Consider the following 19,423-nt stretch of genomic DNA (forward strand, 5'->3'; position numbering starts at 1 on the left):
CTAATTGCTTCCAACTGCTCCGGGAGGCTTTGATGAAGGGCGCCACGGAGCATGCTGGAAGCACCTGTTGTTGCACACAGGAGCACAGGTGGCCCTTATTGGTGGTGGCGTGGTAGCGTGCGGATTGCAATGGGGCTTCCTGCTAAAATCGTGCAGCTCCAATAAAAACATAATCTCAACGTTATCTCAGATTTGGGGATTTATGAAACTGCAGTCATACTAAAAAATGAAAAGTTTTAGCTGGTGGAACTGTGGAAGGGGGGACTGTTGATCGAGAGACATCTCAGCAGCACTCTGGCTCCATCTTGTGGTATCACTGTGCTAGAAGTCCAGAAGCTGTGTTGGAGAAAATTGAAGAAATTTGAGATTGTCAGACAGCAGACATAAAAGTCTTTTGCAGAAAGGTTAAATACATTTGAGATTAATGATAGCTCTCATAGCATCTACACATTTAAGGTTTTCGTTTACGTATCCCCAGAAAAAATTTGCATTACCACTCCATTTCAAATCATCACATTTTCTACTCAACCATCTCCAATGTGCCTAAAAGTGTGAACATATATAATGAGTGCTGCAACATTTCAGCTTCATATATCAAATATCTTTCCGGATTTTTTTCTTTTCTAAAAGGCCATTCCACCTACTTTCAGGCCTTTTTTTTAATGGATTAAAATCAGAAGCAGTCATTGAGCATAAAGACCTCAAAACCTATTAAAGATAAAAGCTAGAATTTTTCACCGCCTTCTTTAACCATCAAAACAAAGCAGGATCTGTAATTTGGGACTGATACATGAAGAAAATCTCAGAGTATTTGGCTGTTAAAACATCAACAAAAAAAATCAAGCTCTCCTATAAAGTTCCATATTTGAGCACACGCTAATAACAAATGCACATTGCAAAAGATTAGTATACAGATGTTTTTATCAATACTGCAAAAACACTTTATAACATTCTACGTCTTAAAAATGGCATTTGATAAAAAAGCTTTGTTGGATTGAGAAAAATAAGTTAAAAACATCAGCAGATAGTCTGCTCTGAACAGAACACAGTTTTGTAATTTACAGATGGTACAGAGATTAGATTAGAAAATGATTTGTCAAATATGTGCATATCTTTCATTTTAAAGGCCTACTCTAGCTACTGTTTCAAGACTTGCTACCCTGGAAGAGTTTTATAATTCAGTTTAATTACAAGACACCAAGTTTAAAATATACTTAGAGTTACTGAAAGCTAAACAATGTAGGATTTTCATATATATTACAATTCTTGTAGCATTCATTCTGGTAGTCAGTACCAGAATACTACCCATGTGACATGAGCTACTAATCCCTTTTTAATTAATCTTAATTGTTTTACTATAAATACTTAAGAATGATATTACAATACTTGTTGAGCTTTTCATAACTTAGTGTATTTTAAACTCCAGGGCAAAGTGCATGCTTACAAAGTTATTTTCTCAGTTATAATTAGATTACCATCTGGAAATTACAGAATGTTCTTGCATTTGGATGAGGCCATTTACTGATATTTTTGTTTTTGTTGTACAATATTGCCATATTGGATCATTACTGCATGAAAGGTGAATGAAAACAGCATTTTTGCAACTAAAAATTTTATGTTAAAAAGTACTCTAAATACTGTGCTTTGCATCACTGTGAAATATGCCTAAATACCAGTCAGACATAGTCACTAGCTGTCTATTGCAGTGTCTACTGCCTTAGATTTCAAAGTGAGAAACAAAAAGCATGAAGGAAGTGAGTAGATGGACCATTTAAATATAGATAATATTAGATAGTTCAGCAGAAGACCCATGATGATTTTGATTTGTAGAAGCTGTTCCCGAACCATACACAAAGTGCAAAAGCTAATGCAACAAATATATTTTACTGCAAAGAAAAATAAAAACTTGCCCAGTAATCCCATTATTTTTAAGTATTAGCTGTAATCTGGGCTAAAGATAAGACTATGCAAACAAGCGGAAATAAGTGAAACGAAAACATTTCTTGAGCCTGTTGAGCCACATACCAGCTGAGGCAGGATCTTTTCAAAATGTTCAATGTCTACTTGGTCACAGTCCTCAGATTCGGCTTGTTTCTGTGATCTCACAGCAGCCTCTGAAAAAGGAGATAACAGCTTCAGAGTGTTATCATTAGCCAGTCTGTTATTGTGTCTCAAATGTTGTGCAACTGTGTCAAAGCTCCTTACCTTGCACGAACACTTTAAGCATCTCTACCATGAGCAGTGTGGCATCTCCGCTTACTGCAACACAGTGGCATTTCATCAGCACGGTCACATAGAGAGCAAGACGTCACTGATAACAGCATAGTTATCCCACTCACGTTTTGTTTTGTCTTCTTTGAAGAAACTAGACAAAAGTTTGCTTACTGTATCCTGTGTGCAGAACAGAGCACATAAAGTGGGAGAGTGTATTAGTCATAAGGTTTTCCACTGAGTAGCTGGCCAAAGAAAGTACACTCAACAAAAATATAAACGCAACACCTTTGTTACTGCTCCCATCCCCCATGGGATGGACGTAGAGACCTAAAATTCATCCCAGATACACAATATAACCATCCCTCCCAAACAGTGGTCACCAATAGCGCAAAAAACTGCACATTCCAGGGTGGCCTTTTGTTGTGGGCAGTCTGAGGTACACCTGTGCACTACTCATGATGTCAGATCAGCATCCTGATGTGGCACACCTGTGAGGTGGGATGGATTATCTCAATATTGCAGATGTGCCCACTACCACACATTTGGACTGATTTGTGACCACTGTTTGGGAGGGATGGTTATATTGTGTATCTGGAATGAATTTTAGGTCTCTACGTCCATCCCATGGGGAATGGGAGCAGTAACAAAGGTGTTGCGTTTATATTTTTGTTGAGTGTATTAGTAAAGCACTAACAAAGCAAAACAGACACGATTTAGTAAAAATAACAAATGAACGCAACACAGACACAACAAAACCTGCCTGCGTATCCACTTTTGAAAAAACCCGTATTTGGCTTTCAAGCTAAGTTTGTCCGTCGAATTCCTTCTCGAGTTTTCGCCAACCAAACGTCTTTGGTGAATTTGGCGATTTAAAGGGCTCTCCGCTGTCCGCGCAAAAAACGGAAGTTGTCCTGGAAAGTGTGGTCTTAAAGCAATCGCTAGGACCCAGTCTTTTATTCGGCGTGGTAGTTACAATGTTATTCCCCGCAATATCTGAATATCTTAACAAGATGTAAAGTGTTAGCTGTCGTCTGACAAAACATGTTGTGTTTATATGGTGGGCGTGGAAACACACAAGTCGGCGACAAAGAAGTTCGCTTTTTTTATTAAAACACGAGGGGGGACAAGCAGGCATAAACACTTAAAAACAAACGGCTGATTGCTCCTACCTTTTTAAAGGAAATTTCTACGTCCTTTTCCGCCATGTTGTTTTTACGCTGTAGAAGAAACTTGGCGCTCTACGTAGCGATTGGCTGTTGACCCGTGACGCAAAACTCATGTAGACGGTACAGTACACAGGACTTTTACAGAAAGATTTGAAATTTTATATATATATATACATACATATATATTAGATGTATTTATAAATATTTTTCTTGCTATATATAATACACAACAAAATAATATAAACGAACAAAAATATTTTGGTTTTCGCAAATAGTATTTCAAATAAAACATTTACCATGGGAGGAAAAACAGAAAAACAGCAACACAGAAGAGCACGAATCCTTTGACTTCTTTGTATTTATTCCTGAGCAAAGAAAACCAACAATAACTAATATTTTCTTACAACTTCACAATTTTGTCTTGTTACCATAAAGTCAACAATCATGTCACATTCACCAACAGTGGCTGGACAAAGGAATACATGACTAACTTCACTTATAGTGTGACATCTGTAGGTCCTTTACAAACATTTAACTAAAATGTCATAAACACAATACATTTCCAAAATATACAATAAACAAAAAAATATTGTTTAGCCAGAAATTCACAGTTATGGGTAAGTAAGTAAAACTTATTAGTAAAACTAAGAGAAATACATACATAAATACATGTGCATTAGGTTGTATGTTCTCATGTATGGTACTGACATAACAACCAATGCCCTCAAGCTGGTCAACTTTGGATCAAAGCTTTGTTTATTCATTCATCTTCGTCTAACCACTGAGCATCTTCGAGTAGGTAGCCAAGACCCATTGAAGGCCGTGGTCGAGGTTTAACTGTGGCTCCATCAACCCCTTGCTCTGAATCCTCCTCACCCTGCAAGACATTTTTAAAAAAATATTATTTAATTATGATAGGCTGTGATTGGAAAAGTCCCTAACATAAAATAGTTGTCATTTGCTCACCTTGAAAGTAACAAAGCGCCTCACTTTAACTTCTGTTCCACCGATATTGTGAGGACCGACCCAGTCTGCCATGTCTGCTTCTTCCTCACAAGAAAACTTCACAAAGGCCAACGATTTTTGTTTCCCAGAGTTGGGATTCTTCCTAATCTAAGATCCAGTATAAAACAGAAAGTATTTATCGCAGGTCTCTTGTAGGAAAAAAAAGCAAACCAATAGTTTTTTTCTTTAGTCTTTACTTTGCATGATTTGACGGTGCCCCATTCTCGGAAGTAAGCTTGTATATATCCTTCATTTATATAGGGATTCAGATCTTCTACAAGCAGTCCATGTTCCTGTTAAATAGCAGAAATTCAAGAGCTTCATGAAACATTTAAACATAAAAAGATAAAAGGAAATAAAATGATAGCTTTGCTCAAAGATATGGGAATGAGAAAAGTTGTTTACAAGTTCATATTGCTCGGCCAAAAGATCTATGAGTTTTTTCGGAATACAGATGTACGGCCTTTTGTTAGGCGCTGTCTTCATGCCGCCTGGGGGAAAGATGAGCAAGAAAATTATAACATAGAAGGGTGATGCATCTAAAGCAGTCGCACAACAATTTGTAATTTCATTTTCTTTAAAGATGAGACATGAAATCAAGAAAGCCCTTACTTACCAGAAGTCATTGTTGAGAGTCGGATGTGAGACAAACCTGCACTTCAGATTAGACCAAGGTAAAGAATGAAATAACCTGCTGCAAAGTGGGTTAATATGTAAGGTAGGAAAACTCCTCCCACTTTCATTCTTGTGTTTTCATGAAGGAAAGTCAGGAAGAATTTTTGAATAACTGTTCAGAGTTACCTAACTTGTTTAGCAGCTAGGGGGAAACTGTATGGTGGCTAGGGACGGCTGGCATTACTGAAAACTTGTTAATGTAGCAATGTGCTAGTTAACTTACTGTATTTGGACATGGTGGTACGCAGGAGCAAGTTGTCATATTTTTAGACCGTTGGTTCATCCAGCTGGACTTTTCTCATTGAAACAGTAAAAAAAATGTAAATAAAATAATTATAATATTTTTATTTCTTTTGATGAAACATATTCCTTCAGATTTGGCAAATGTTCTTCAATTGTTCACTTGAACTCAAGGATGAACTGACTAGAACTTGGTGGTCTATACCATGAATATGACTCAATTTGTTTGTACTGGAAAAGAAGAACAACAAAAAGATCAAAGAACAACTTCAAGTCAGCTCAGGTAAGTTTTTACTCACATAACCTTTATGTGTTCTCAAAAGGTTTTACAGTCAGGCAAAAGTCGTTCTTCACTGACAACATATCCAACAGGACCCCACTTTACTTTTTCTTTCGCACTTCTGCATATTTTACCGGTTAAACAATGTCACGTGGAATGTGTTCTTAAGAAATCCATTGTGAAGGTATTCATGATGACTGATTTTAAAGAATCTTGGGTTGTGTGTTGTGTGCTAAGGTCTCCATATCCGGATATGTAAAATAAAGATCATTTTTTAAAGTAAAAAGACCACTTTTGAGCCGTGTCTTTTTGGCCGTAAAGAATCCGAAAGAACCGGAATTTAACACTTGCCATCAGATAAAAGAAACAACAGGGACAAAAACAAAGAAGAAATTTTATTTTGTCTTGTCATAAAATACATCGAAGATCATTGTACACTGTGATAATAAAAGCCTATAAATAAATATTAATAACCCTGCTGAGGTGCCAACTGTCAGTGATTCAGTTTTCAGAGATGACCAAGATTAACATATATTTAAAAACAGCAAACTTCACGGTTACTGATTTTACTTTTATTTTGTTCATGTTTGTAGCATGTTTTAGACGTTCCTGTTTATCTGGACAATCAACTCAGCTTTGAGATAATATCGAAGCCAAAATACTTCTCAGTGAGCCAAACTGCTGCGTAGTGAGAGATGTGTAGTGAGAGAGTGCACTTTGTTCACAGTGTTCAGCCAGAGACTGGGGAAGAAAAGAAAGTTCATCTTTTGACTTGAAATACCAGTGCAAAGCAAAAAAAACCTAAACAAAACAAAAATTATGTAGCCTCAGTGAAGAGCTGCAGTATTGAGAATACTCACCCTTGAGGGGAAGTGGGATGATTATTTGCATAAATCCTGTAATTTGGCGATGAGGAACTTTTTGTCCTTACCCTCCTTTGAACAGCATTAAAACAAAACACAATGCATTGACATTAATAATGACAAAAACTTGATTTCAGCAGTTATTAAAAAATAAATTGATTCAATAAATTAAAAACTGTAATAAAATACTGACTGAGCCAACCAGATGAGCTGAGAAAGGCTGTTTCAAAGTTTTAGAGCTACTGCGTGAAAAGCGTGGTCACCTCTGGTTATAAATAGTGTGGAACTATAAACCGACGATCAGAGAAGCTGACTGCTGTTATAAGCTCTGCTATGTAGGCAGGAGCCTACCCACGTCGGGTCTTTTTGATAGGTTTATGTTTGTGGCTAGCTTGATGTTGGTTGTTAACTCTGACTGATCTGTCCTGTTCTCAACCAAACACTAGATAGTGAAAGTTATATGTTATGTTTCTTATCTTATCTTATGTTTTTGGTGACTGTTAACAGGACTGAGTATGGCAGCTGTTGCTTCTGACTTAAGTTTCTGAAGGAAGCTTCATGGACGGAATTGTATTTGTGTAGAAAAGATGATTTGTCGTCCATAGCATAACACTTTGAATTAAATGTGAGCAAGCAAATGCTTATGAGAGATCTGAAAAATGTGGTCTCAAACAAACTTTTGGGCTCGGTTCATCTTGTCCTCCAGTTTTACCTAATAGATCTACACAAGCAAAATTTGCTCTGCCAGTGGATGATGGGGAATTGGCTGCTATCGAGACACACCCAAAATTGCAAAAATAACCACTTGACCTAGCTCAATTAGTTCTTTTCACTTCCTGGAATAAAGGAAGAAGCATTTCTCAAGGAATGTTTAGCAGGATTACAGTTGGAGGCTCAGGATAAAGCCCAAACCATCAGACAGAGTTTGAACTTTGGAAGTTGGAGCCGGGGTGGGGTTAATTAAAACAATTCAAACCCAGAGCCTGATCCATGTTTTGAACAATTTATCTTTCAGGGATCTTTGCCTTTAACAAGCAAACCAGAGGTTGAGCAAACTATAAAAGTCCTGAGGGATACTGGTAGATCTCGGTCACTGATAGTCACTGATTTGTTGCCCTTGAGTGAGTCAGCTCCTCTAATCATAAAGGCTTTTTTACCATCTTTGGCCTCCCAAAATCCAAAGTAGTTCAGACAGACAAAGGCATAAATTTCCTATCAAAACACACTCAAAAAGATGAAATTGGGTGGTTGTTACATGTACAACTTGTAATTTGAACTAAATAATTTCATGTTTCTATGGTGAACGTAATTAAATCATGTAGCATCTGCATGAAATTCAGCAACTTAATTTGTTCTTGTTGAGATGACATGATACAATCTAGTAAGAGTGGTTCGTTGCCTGGACTCACGAAAATCACATTAGATGTCAAACTGCAGGAAAATCGCTGGAGTTTTAAGAGGCAGACAACTACACCCACACCACGTGTATGGCATTGCTATTTATTGCGGTTTAACCTGTCAAGGACAAAAACGTACAGAAAATGCTGCATCAAGCCTTGTAATCATAGCTTTCCTAGTTTGTTAAGCCTGGGTTGACAGCTTGGTGGTGTGATGGTTAATGCTGTTACCTCAAAGCAAGAAGGACCTGGGTTCAAATCCACAATCTGGCTAGTTTGCTGTGTGTAATTAGAGTTAGGTTAATTGGTGATTCTGCATTACCCATGAATCTAAGTGTAAATGGTTGTTTTTCTCTATAAAATCATCAACCCCTGTATTGGTTCATTACGCAAGACTAGCAGTAATTGTTTTGCTTAACAAAGTAGTTATTCAAGCAACAAGATTTCTTTGCGTTTTCCTTAACTTGTGTAGAATGAATTAAAACAGATTTCATACTTAAATAAATCACTTCAACTCAATGTAAGTATACTACGTTGATCCAATGTAATCTGATTACGTTAAACCACCAAATGCCAAATGTGTTGGTTTGACATGGTCAAAAATTGGTTATTGTACTTGGTTAAATCACGTGGAAATAGGTGCCATGATTAAATTGTGTTCATCCAACAACAGATTCTTTTGAGTGCTCTTTAACTAGGTCATGCAGACTATTAGTAGTTAAACATGTGGTCTCTAGTGCCTGTCATCCTGAGTCCTAGGGAGCTCTGGAAAGGTGGCACCAGACTATTAAATCTATGCTGCAGAAGTGCTGTTTGGCTATTGGTAATGACTGGGATGAAGGAGTTCCACTAATGGTATGTGCAATACGGGAAGCTAAACAAGGATCCCTGTGTCTTAGCCCAGCTGAAGTTGTTTTTGGTTATTCAGTGCAGGGGTCTTTTAAAACTATTTAAATAACAACTTCTGCACAATCCAATAAAACTAATGTTTTGGACTATGTTTCACAGATCTTTGAACGCTTGTAGCAAGCCCTTTCAGTAGCACTGGAAGCTCTTTTGTCTGTTCAGATCACCATGAAGCGGCATTATAAAAAGCACATGAAAAGTCAGTTACAATGATCAAGACAGGAAAAGAATTAAAGCGTGTATTAAATGTCCAAATGATTGGGTGTCGGTAAAACAGGAGGAAGAGAGAGTGGAAATGTGGAGGCATGCATTGGAGAGAAGAGAAAGGAAAATCAGTACAAGTAAGACAGAGTATATGTGTATGAATGAGACGGAAGCAGGTGGAAAGGTGAAGATGAGGGGAGTAGAAGTGCTGAAGATGGATGAGTTTAAATACCTGGGTCAACCATCCAAAGCAAAGGACAGTATAAAAGGGAGGTGAAGAAGAGACCGTAGGCTGCAAGCTTTAGAGATGATGTCACAGACAAAAAGACAGGAGGAAGAAGTGAAAACCAGGAGGGAAGAGACGAAAGAAGAATTTTAACATAACCATATATACTCAGATGATGAATTCAAACTAGGATGCTGAATTCGTTTTTGTCATTTCTGTCTCTCAACTCAGAAGGAATTTTCACATCTTTAGCGATGCCTTTTTTTTCTCCGCTGCCATCATCAGGGGAAATGCTAAAAGCGGTTCAAATGCTACTTGTACATTTTAAAAGTACGCCATCAGTGTCAGCCTTAACATGGTGCGAGTGTTAGCGCTTAAACTCACAAATGCCGCTAACATAGACAAACTCATGCATACATTTTCAATCTGCTTTTCTAACCGGCTGATGATTTTCCTCTGGCCATCAACAACTTGAGCCTGAAAGTATATCACCATTCTGCAAAAACAAAAGCAAAAATAGCAATGGATCATTTCAAAATTTTAAGAGCGTAAAACCATTTCTGTAAGTCACGAACATTAAATGTTTCAATGGAGGAGATGCTTGCTGCTACGAATTGCTACCAACAAACAACGCTGACTTGCTAATTAATGAAATGAAATACATAGCGGAAACAGGAGCGTAATCATTACCACTCACAGAAAGACTCCACTGGCGAGGAATAGAAACACTGGATTCTCTACCAAACAGTCGTAGACCCAACTGAGCCACTTCAGGATTGGATGAGCATCCTCCAGGTGCCTGGTCGACATCTGCCCTCCCTCAAACATTGTTGTGAGATTCCTGAAAGGGCCGCACTTTTCCGAGGGTTTGATTCTGTGCATGACAGGCAGATGCATTTAAGGGGATACAGTAAAGAGTGTGTGTATATATATATATATCATCTTTTTTTAGCCTGATCCTTTATGTCTCGTGTTTTTTTGTTTACTCTGATCTGAATCAGTTGATGAGTTTGTAAACTCATTGTCTTTTCCTGTAGTTTTGAATTCGCAGAGAGAAAACTCCAAGTGAACTCAAGATGAATCACGTGGGAACCTTCAGCCTGCTTATCTACCAGATGTCTCTTGTCCTACTCTTATTTCCTGTTTTTGTTTTCTTCCTGTGTGATTGCAGCTCAGTGTTGATTCATTACAGCAGGTCTGAAGGCAAAAGAGTGTCCAGCCTGTTACTTCACAGTAGCAAGTGAATATAGAAAGATTTGAATACATAGATTGTAATCGTTAAGTTGAAACTATTGGTTTTGGTCTTTCTTGAGAAAATGTCATTTCCAGGCCATTTACCTTCAGGGTAAAAATATTCCAGTTGTAGTTTTAGTTTGTACTTAAGAGATTGTTATTTTACTTAAGGTTTGTTTTTAGCGAGCTGCGTGTTTGTGGTTTTGAAACGCTCACAAGCATTTTCATGCTATAAGCATGAAAACGCTTACGTGCATTCCAAGAAGATTGTTATACTTACGTCCATACTGTATAAATGATAGTCACGACAGTGCCAAGAAATGAGGGGAACCACAGTATGCAAATGAACAGCGTTGTCATTTGAGTGGCCCTCCAGGGCTTTCTCGAGGCCTGACAGTTGAGAATGAGACTTCTCTGGAAAACAAAGAGGAAGAGTCATCTTTGCAATGCAGTCTTGGCATACGGTACTACAGCCCCACTGCATACACACTCTACCAACCTTCTTCATGTAAAACAACACAATCAGTTTTATTAGTTGGACTCCAGGAAGAAGTGGTGCAAACAGAACTCCGATCCTACAAGAAGAAATGCAACACATGACCACTGATTTTCCTTTTTAACGCTGATATTAAAGCTGTGTTTTTACTGAATAATCACCATGTAAGAGTTTGCCCATATATGAGCTCCAACACATTACGAGCAATGTCGAACACTGGCTTTCTTTTCTTTTGCAGGATTGTCTGGGAAAAGACCCTAGAAGGGAAGAATTAGGTTTTGGCTTAAAACAGAAGTAAAACCAATCACCCGATCTTGCTCTAACTGGTAAACTTGCCTCCATAGGAACTCTCCCAAAAAAGTGTAAAGCACCGTAACGATGAAGTCCATCACAAGGAGCCGGTACAGTTCTTGGCCAACTGAACTCTCCCAACACTGAAAAAATGTAAAAATGTGGATGTTAAATGCTTTCAGATTCCAAAACTGTAGCTATAATATCGCATGTGTTAAACATCTGCGTGCAAAAAGCTTTCTTTAAGGAATAAAAACGATTGCATACAGTAACTGAGTGCTGAATCATGTAAGAGCGTGAGGATGTTACTAACCTCCAGACCATTGGCTGGAATGCTCTCCAGCCAGCGATAACATAGAACTCCAATAACACTGACCTTCAACAGCAGGTTCCTGAAAAATAAATGATCAAATACTTTATTATAAATATTTAAACTTTATAAAAATCAAATCACATAACAAAGACAATAATTTTACATCGTGTTGAACTATGTTATTCATTTGAAAACTTCTTTTGCGTGTTTTCCTTTTTTTTTTCCTTACCTGAAGACAGAGACATAGACACGTGTGCCAGGTGATTCATATTGCTCTGCCCAAACGCACAGGTTGAAGAAGCCAGGGAGTAACAGGTTAATGCCCGACACCACTGCTGACAAGACCAGCAACTCAGTGTCTTTGGGCAGATTTAAAGTGGTCTAAATCACAATGAAAAATGCAGACCGACAAGTTATAATCAAAACAGGAAATGAAGTTCCGCTTAAACATTATATGCAACTGAAGTGAGATCGTCTTGACAACCATGATATTTAAAAATGAAGTATTGCTATAGTATCAGTAATCCTCTTACACCATCTACCTGCAGTTGTGTTTGACATCATGGGGACGTGTCCAGGTTATACTGGAAGTCAATCTGCAGTTCTCTAACGTTGACTGATTCTGCGTTATTACTAAAGAACTGTCTTTAGACTTATTCAGAAAGAGAAGAGTGAAATTGGCGACACCGCTTTGAGTATGTACAGTGCTGTGAAAAAGTAGTTGCCCTGTCTTGTTAAATCGTGAATTAACTGTGATGAACCGAATGTTTTAGAAAGCTGAGCCAAGGGTGATATGATCAGCTGTTAGGTTTAGGGGCAATTACTTTTTCACACATTGTCAGGTAGGTTTTGGCAGCTTTTTTCCCCTAATAAATGAAATAATGTCAAAACTGCATGTTGCATTTACTTTGAAGGTCTGAAACGTGTGCAATATGCAAAAATCTACGAAATAAGGAAGAGGGCAAGTACTTTTTCACCGCGCTGTATATGCAGGTTTTCAGGACCATCTTGAGCCTTGTGAGTCGTGAGATGATAACACAAAAGTTTATTACTTCTATATTATTCCTGTTATTTCTATTATTATTTGTCCTTGCACAGAAAAGCTTTGAAACACCAGTATCTTTTTGGGGGGGGGTTGTGTGTGTGTGTGTGTGCGTGTGTGCGTGTGGGGTGGGGGGCGCTTATTATCACACAAAGTAGACAGACAAAGATATCAAAAGGTCTAGCAGAAAAGAAGAAGTAGCTAACCACAGTGGGTGGGGAATTAAAATTTACATACTTAAAGTGGTGCTTGACTGTGCATGAATGCTACCATTTCCTTTTCCCAACAATGTACCTTGATGTTGATTTTTTTTCCTGACAGGTTGTGCACTCCTATGGTGCCCAAGAAAATGCTTATTAAGCATGCGGTCCACGCCAACAGATGAACAATAAGGCGGTGAAGTTGTTGCATGCAGGTCTTTTTGTCTTCTCCCTTGATCATCTCAGACAGCTGCTCCTGTTGGAAAAGCACCATTTGTAAACTAAGCCTTTCAAATAGGGTGCTTGTTCTTTTTAAACTAAGGACATGGCCCCGAGGGTGACATAACACGTGAACATGTGATCAGGTTCCTGTGAGCAAACGATAACCACAAACACTACTATGTGTGATGTCAAACTGACAAAGACTGCTGCAAAAACTGAAATACTTGTTGCTAAGAATCATCAAGAGAGCATTCAGTGTAAAGAAACCCTTTTTAAATAACTTGGTTGGTTTGGTCTATTTTAAAAATAATTTCAACAAAACAAGAACCAAAAGAAACGTTTCACGCTTCAGTGAGTATTCATATAAAGTCGTACTTTGAGCTGAGTGCTGATTTTCTCAGACTGGAGTCTGACAGATATCTTCTTGCTCACTTTAAAGTCCCAGCAAGAAAAAACTTTCACAGCCAGATTCTTGTTAGATTTGAGGACTTGAAAGTTTTTTCCGAAGGATTTGGACAACCTGTCAAAAAACCCCCAAAAAAAACAGTATTAAAAAAAAGACACAACAAAAATAGAATTAAAGCATAAGTAATTGAGTTAGAGTTCAACCTGTACACAAGGATGATGCAGATAATGAAGAGGGTGAAGCCGATGGTAAAGAAATAGGCTGCTGGCATTCGGTATTGGTCTCCAGGTAACGTTTCACTGGAGTAATAGCCATAAAACATCAAGCTGTCAGAAAAGTAGCCCTGTCAACGAAAACATTAAAGATAGCTCTGGTTTCTTTGTCGCTGAAATAAGCTTGTAAATACAGCTGGGATATGATGTACAGCCATCTCACCGTGCCCGTGAGAAGCTCAATACCACTGAAGTCTGCTTTAGGACTAGGAGGAGGGTTGATGCCTTGTGGGATGATTAGGAACAAGCCAGTGATGACAAAGAGGAGAAGGTTAAGGAACAGGAGTGTTCTCAGAAAAAGGAAGTAGGACAGCACACCGGTTCCGTAACGTCCGCTCAGTGTCTTCAAGGCTGAATGCCACAATTTGAACGAACTGAAGACGGGCAGGCAGCTAAAGAGGCAGTGGCGCCAAGTCTGAGGGGAAAGGAACATGAGCGTGTCGCCTACACACATGGTGAAATCTTATCACTGTGTACGCTGTTTGCACTTACCATTGAAATGTACATGCTTAGATGAGTGTAGCAGGGTATATTTCTGCCGATGAATGAACTTTCAGTTTTTAAACTGAAAGCAACTTTTCTAGAAGAAGATAGGGAGAAAAATGGTGAGACGCCATCCAAATAGATTCTAAGATTCTTGAAGATGACGTAAAGTACTGATTGTGATTTCCATTGCACGACTCCTCTGGTCACGCCAGTGGTTTGTGTCTCACATACCGGATTTCGATCTTATCTGCCAAGCTAAGTGGCATTGCTCGCAGCTTGCGGGTGCCTTCACTCACTGAGAGGCCTTGGAGGCTGGACACCAGCTGGTCCATATTATTTTCAGCGGCGCACAAATTGGAATCTGTGGAATAAGAGAGGTCAGATCTCACTGTAGTGAGAGGGTTAAAAGTAGAACGAAAACACTTGTTAACACCTGTCAAAAAAATAGCAAATGGCACCTTCAGTGTTGATTTCCTCCGCCTCTGCCAGAACAGAGGCACCCTGGACTGGTCTGGAGAGGTGAGGAGATTCATGGGATGAGGCCTGATATCGCACTCGCCGGGATTTATTTAATTCTGTGTGGATGAGGAATTTCGTTTTGAACAAATGTTGCAGTTAACACGTGTGAATAAATCCTAGCAAACATTTAGACAGCACGGAGAGATTTTCCCCTCACCTGCAGTGCGACTAGGCATCGAGGCGAGCACCTTTACCGTTGCAGCCGACCAGCCGTGTCTCTGCAGATGGCTGATCTCTTCTCTGTCGTGTGATTCGTCACTCGTGTAACTGCTTCTGTTTGACTGTACATCTACGAAATGATAGGTTTTATAGGTTTTATAATCTGTAGATCAAAAATAAAACTACAGATAGAAATTGGATTCTAACATTTCGCTGGGGTGTAAACAGCAAACACTGAGTCATTGTACCTGTGCATTCTTTAAAGACTTCCATCTCCAGTATTTCAGGGCAATTTTGGGTGCTGGTTTCTGGCTCATTGATGGGATTGAAGGAGAAATCCTGAGCTGGTTCTCCATCTGCCAGATTCCTACAACAATGAACAGAATAATGACCAAAAGTCCCCAAAACCTTTGACCAACATGAAGAGGACTTATAGCTCATGTTGTTTTATATGAATAGCTTTTGGAGTTTTTCTTTGGACATTGGCTGCTTTTTCACTTATTTTCAGGGGAGTGCTTTTTTCATCTGTTACGCCGCCTAACTCTTAACTTTGCATCATTTATGCATAAAAATGGCCCCTAACTCAAGTGAGGAAACAGCGTTATGTCTACACATCAAAGACAACTCAGAAAACAACCACGACTGACCATTTTAAATTGTATCTTTAGGCTCTTGTATATTTTAGCTCAAACAGCTATTAGCTGAAAACTTAAAAAAGCATATCTTTGCATGTTGGTCAGTGAGTCCTTACGAATTTGAGGAAATTAAACAAGTGGACCACAAAAGAAGAAGCAGCGAGCGTAAAAGGAAAAGGAAATAATATATACAGCAAATGGACAGGATCTGAAAATCCATAAAAAATAGAAAAAAATTTCGAAGTAAGACCAAAAACAGGACCTAAAAGATGCATTCGAAACTTTATTTAATCCATCTTCTATTCACTGAAACCTCATCAGAAATGTTTTCAGTGTTTGTCCGAGATATGCCAAGTTGCACAAGAAGTGGAGTGAAAATCAGTGGCAGCAGGTCTGATGGAGCGATGAACCCAGATTGGAAAGTTTTTGGTTCAAATCATGGTTAACATGTACGCAAGACGTAACGACAGAGGTGCAGATATGAGTGTTTAGAGTTCTAAAACACAGTGGCGGCTCGACCATAGGTTACATTTTTTGTGTTGGGCATTTTGCTAGAATTGATGGAATTACGAACACAGTGTCGTCAGGTTTTGATCACCATGCAAAACTGCAATCTGGAAAACCTGTGATTGGCAATGGCTTCATTTTTAAGCACAACAATGCAGTAAAAGCAGATGTGGATAAAAAAAAGAATAAAAACACAGTAGAAACACTGTCAGTTATAGCCTGGCATCTCCCCATGAGTGTGCGCGTCGTGTTCATCATTTTCACAACTTTTCATCCACTTGGCAGATGCATTGCAAACGAGATTAACCTGTTCTTTTTTTCACACTAATGCATAGCATGTTGTAAGGCCAGTTTCCACGGCACCTACGAGGTGCTTTTCAGCAAGATTGTTCAACAAATCGAAAGTACCCAACTGTAATAGGAAGGCTTTTCTTTTTAACTTAAAACTGTCTGATAGGCAATTTTTGTGGAGTAAAATGGAAAACACTGGCAATCTACCCTCATTGGATAATGATTCTTTTGATTGGAGGAGATTTATAAAACAGACTGTTTTGCGCACCCTGTGCTGGGTGAGTGAAATTATATTAGTATCAGAGTTAGCCAGCCACATTACTCACTGCAAAGTAGTGACTAATGCGGGCTTTTAGATATATGTGCTTAAACCTGTCTACATGAGGCATGAACACCCAGTGTAGACAGGTTTAAACATTTTAATTAAATGTAAATTAAATGTAAACTATGCAACGACCGATAGTAGCAAATAACCCTGTGTCACCACACTGCCACCTGATGATGAGTGACATGTCTTAAAGGCTTTAAAGTTTTTTGCTCCTGTAGTTGAAATTTACATTTAAAAGTCAGAGAAGGTGCGCTTCCTTTTTCATAGCACAAAATTTTAAGCAGCATTTTCTCTTAATCATGCAATACTAAGCGTAGCTAATTGACTATATAAAAATAACTTGACAACTAAAGATGCAAATCAACACTATCACAAACGAGGAAGTCAATGCTTTAAAGTATTTATATTCATATATTTATTTAGTGTTTGCCGTGGCTGCAGCAGGAGGAGGTAAAACAGGTGGAAGGTTAGTAGTTTGATTTCTCTCTGCAATCACCGATCTGTAGTCCAGAGCAGTGCCCCACCTACAGGACTATGTGAATATCTTTTTTCCGGACAAATGTCAAACATGTTTATTTTATGTTTGATATTCTGTGTAGGCAAGCAAGTTGATGTTGACAGAGCTCTACTTCTTCAGAAAGGCGTCTCTATTTTGTTTTCTTTTTTTAGACTGCTTTCTTGCAATTTCATAATCTTGCAATGTTGCAATGTCATGATCTTGCAACTTCACCCGGGACTGAACCCTGAGTGTCTCCACTTTGCAGGTATTCGCCATTGTTGTTTTTGGAACCATCTCAGACCAAGGCTACTATAGCCCCACGAGTAAAACAAATGGCACCTGTATGTTTAACAACAATGAATGCGCATGCAGCTATGCGGTGGGAGTTGGAGTCCTGGCCTTTGTGGCTTGTGTTGTGTTCCCCATCCTGGACGTCATCATTTCAAAGATCTCTAGTGCCACAGCGAAAGATCGCATTGTCAAAGGAGATCTGGCCTTCTCCGGTAAGTCAGCTTTAACTGCTATGCCATATAGTTCATTAAAGGAACAAAAGAGTACAAAAGAAGGAAGTGCAGCCTGTCATAACTTGAAGCTTTCATCAGCTGTAATCTTTTCCCCTGAATTTGTTTCTCTGCTTTGAATCACCTGACAGCAGCTATGACCTTCCTGTGGTTCATCTGTTTCTGTGTCTTGCTCAACCAGTGGACCAGAACTAACTCCGAATATGTCATGGCCGATGCTGCCCGAGCTGCCGTTGCTTTCTCCTTCTTCTCAATCATCACCTGGGTATGTCTGACATACAACTCACAGTTGGTTTGGAATCTCTTGTGCGAACAATTAATGTACTAATTCAAATTTCTCTCAACAGGCTGTTTTGGCGTACGTTGCATACGGAAGGTATAATGTAAACCTGAACACCTGTGAGTGGCTGACTGCTTTATTTCCCAGAATCATTGGAAATGGAAATTCTGAATAGATGTTCTCTCTCCCACGGTGCCCTCTGTACAGCATAGACTTTGATTGTTCAAACCCCACACAGGTGAGATTTGGATTCGAGGCAGCAAATATTAACTTTGAGACTGACTTTCAGCAGCCAAACAGATTGGACATGTAGGCTACTAAAAGTAAAACAAAAGGAGCCTGTATGTGTTTGTTGTTTATTTACAGTTTACTTCAACCATTTTCAACCAATGAGAAGCTACGTCTGTAAAAGACTTTCCATTTGATTATTTAAAAAATGTTCGGATTAGAAAAAGCTCTGCTCCTCAGGCTCGTATTTTTAAATTGTACTAGAGAAAATGTGTGTTCCTCGTTAGTCATGGTTAAAACAGACACTCGGCACTCCTCTGGCATTAAACGCATCACCTATTATCCCAGGCCTTGAACATGTGAATTATGTGTTTTTATAGGCAAACTAGTGCATAAATAACATGTTTACAGGAAATACCCTAATCTAATTAATGTTGATTTGTGGTAACAGTTTCATTATATTTTTTCTCTGACAAACCAAATTAATAAACTGCAAACTAGCGTTTAGGTAGCATGTTATTGTGTCTCATTGTCTATTCCCCCTTTTTGCTATTTTTATTTGATGTGAAGCACTTTGTAATTTTACCTGGAAAGGTGCTATAGAAATACATCTTTATTACTTACTTACGTCACAGAAAAATATTTTAAAAAAACTATATATATATATATATATATATATATATATATATATATATATATATATATATATATATACATATATATATATAGTTTTTTTTTTTTTAAAGAGACTTACTCGTAGTCGATATCTGTTTCACAAATGTTCACATTGTAATCCATGGTTTTTGATGATCACCGTTTATCTCAAACACGACGTCCAAGTCTGCTGTGTAGTGGAGCAGTGCTGTGTTGCACTTCTGAAAATAAACTATCTGCAAATGAGTATGATGCTTTATTTTGTCACACTGTCTAACTACTTCTCTGATAACCTCACAGTGTTGCTTTGCTACTTGTGACATCCTGCCACAACCTTTATCATAGCCGCTGGGGTATTAACAACTTCCTGATTTACGATCTCTTTTTTTTTCTTTAATCATTTGAATATGAATACAGAGCAAAGAGGAGGAGGTTAGGTTAGTCTTTCTTGACTCTTTAAACACATAAATGTTTCCTTTCAGTTGTTTGCTATACCATTTCATGACCATTCTTTGTATGGGGACAAAGTATATGAATAACTGTAACACAATCACAACAGCAATAATAGAAAATACGTCTAATTCATTTTTTTCCACTGGAAACATTTGTATTTGCATTCAAGACATCTGGAAGAATAAGATGAGCATTTTGAGTTATGGTTGACC

The 19,423-nt window shown here is 38.4% G+C and overlaps 4 protein-coding genes across 4 annotated transcripts; 1 reads left to right on the top strand and 3 right to left on the bottom strand.

The window, feature by feature from the left end:
- Nucleotides 1-299: 299 nt before the first annotated feature.
- On the bottom strand, nt 300-3,419 carry cenpx (centromere protein X). Its single transcript, XM_085352472.1, has 5 exons — nt 3,384-3,419; nt 2,340-2,391; nt 2,206-2,259; nt 2,026-2,114; nt 300-336 (listed from the first exon to the last, which is right to left on the bottom strand). The coding sequence occupies exons 1-5, from the start codon at nt 3,417-3,419 to the stop codon at nt 322-324; spliced, it is 246 nt and encodes an 81-aa protein (XP_085208598.1). The 3' UTR covers nt 300-321.
- Nucleotides 3,420-4,140: 721 nt separating this feature from the next.
- Nucleotides 4,141-5,011, bottom strand: LOC146633757 (heterogeneous nuclear ribonucleoprotein A2 homolog 1). Its single transcript, XM_085352473.1, has 5 exons — nt 5,002-5,011; nt 4,791-4,876; nt 4,583-4,678; nt 4,347-4,493; nt 4,141-4,257 (listed from the first exon to the last, which is right to left on the bottom strand). Exons 1-5 carry the CDS (start codon nt 5,009-5,011, stop codon nt 4,141-4,143), a joined length of 456 nt encoding a protein of 151 aa, XP_085208599.1.
- A 1,285-nt stretch (nt 5,012-6,296) lies between these two features.
- Nucleotides 6,297-18,902, bottom strand: tmc6a (transmembrane channel-like 6a). The gene is made up of 20 exons (XM_085352474.1): nt 18,859-18,902; nt 15,064-15,182; nt 14,814-14,945; nt 14,596-14,712; nt 14,369-14,498; nt 14,144-14,231; nt 13,815-14,066; nt 13,583-13,722; nt 13,349-13,493; nt 12,846-13,007; nt 11,739-11,890; nt 11,510-11,588; nt 11,242-11,339; nt 11,067-11,162; nt 10,909-10,984; nt 10,690-10,823; nt 9,874-10,050; nt 9,594-9,672; nt 6,441-6,515; nt 6,297-6,321 (listed from the first exon to the last, which is right to left on the bottom strand). Exons 1-19 carry the CDS (start codon nt 18,900-18,902, stop codon nt 6,462-6,464), a joined length of 2,274 nt encoding a protein of 757 aa, XP_085208600.1. The 3' UTR covers nt 6,297-6,321; nt 6,441-6,461.
- On the top strand, nt 16,434-18,051 carry LOC146633759 (synaptogyrin-2-like). The gene is made up of 4 exons (XM_085352475.1): nt 16,434-16,526; nt 17,341-17,578; nt 17,728-17,861; nt 17,944-18,051. The coding sequence occupies exons 1-4, from the start codon at nt 16,434-16,436 to the stop codon at nt 18,049-18,051; spliced, it is 573 nt and encodes a 190-aa protein (XP_085208601.1).
- Nucleotides 18,903-19,423: the final 521 nt, after the last annotated feature.

Source organism: Diplotaxodon limnothrissa, linkage group LG4 (assembly GCF_057381915.1).
Source record: "Diplotaxodon limnothrissa isolate DT_005_m linkage group LG4, D_limnothrissa_male_GT1.1, whole genome shotgun sequence".
Classification (NCBI taxonomy): Eukaryota; Metazoa; Chordata; class Actinopteri; order Cichliformes; family Cichlidae; genus Diplotaxodon; species Diplotaxodon limnothrissa.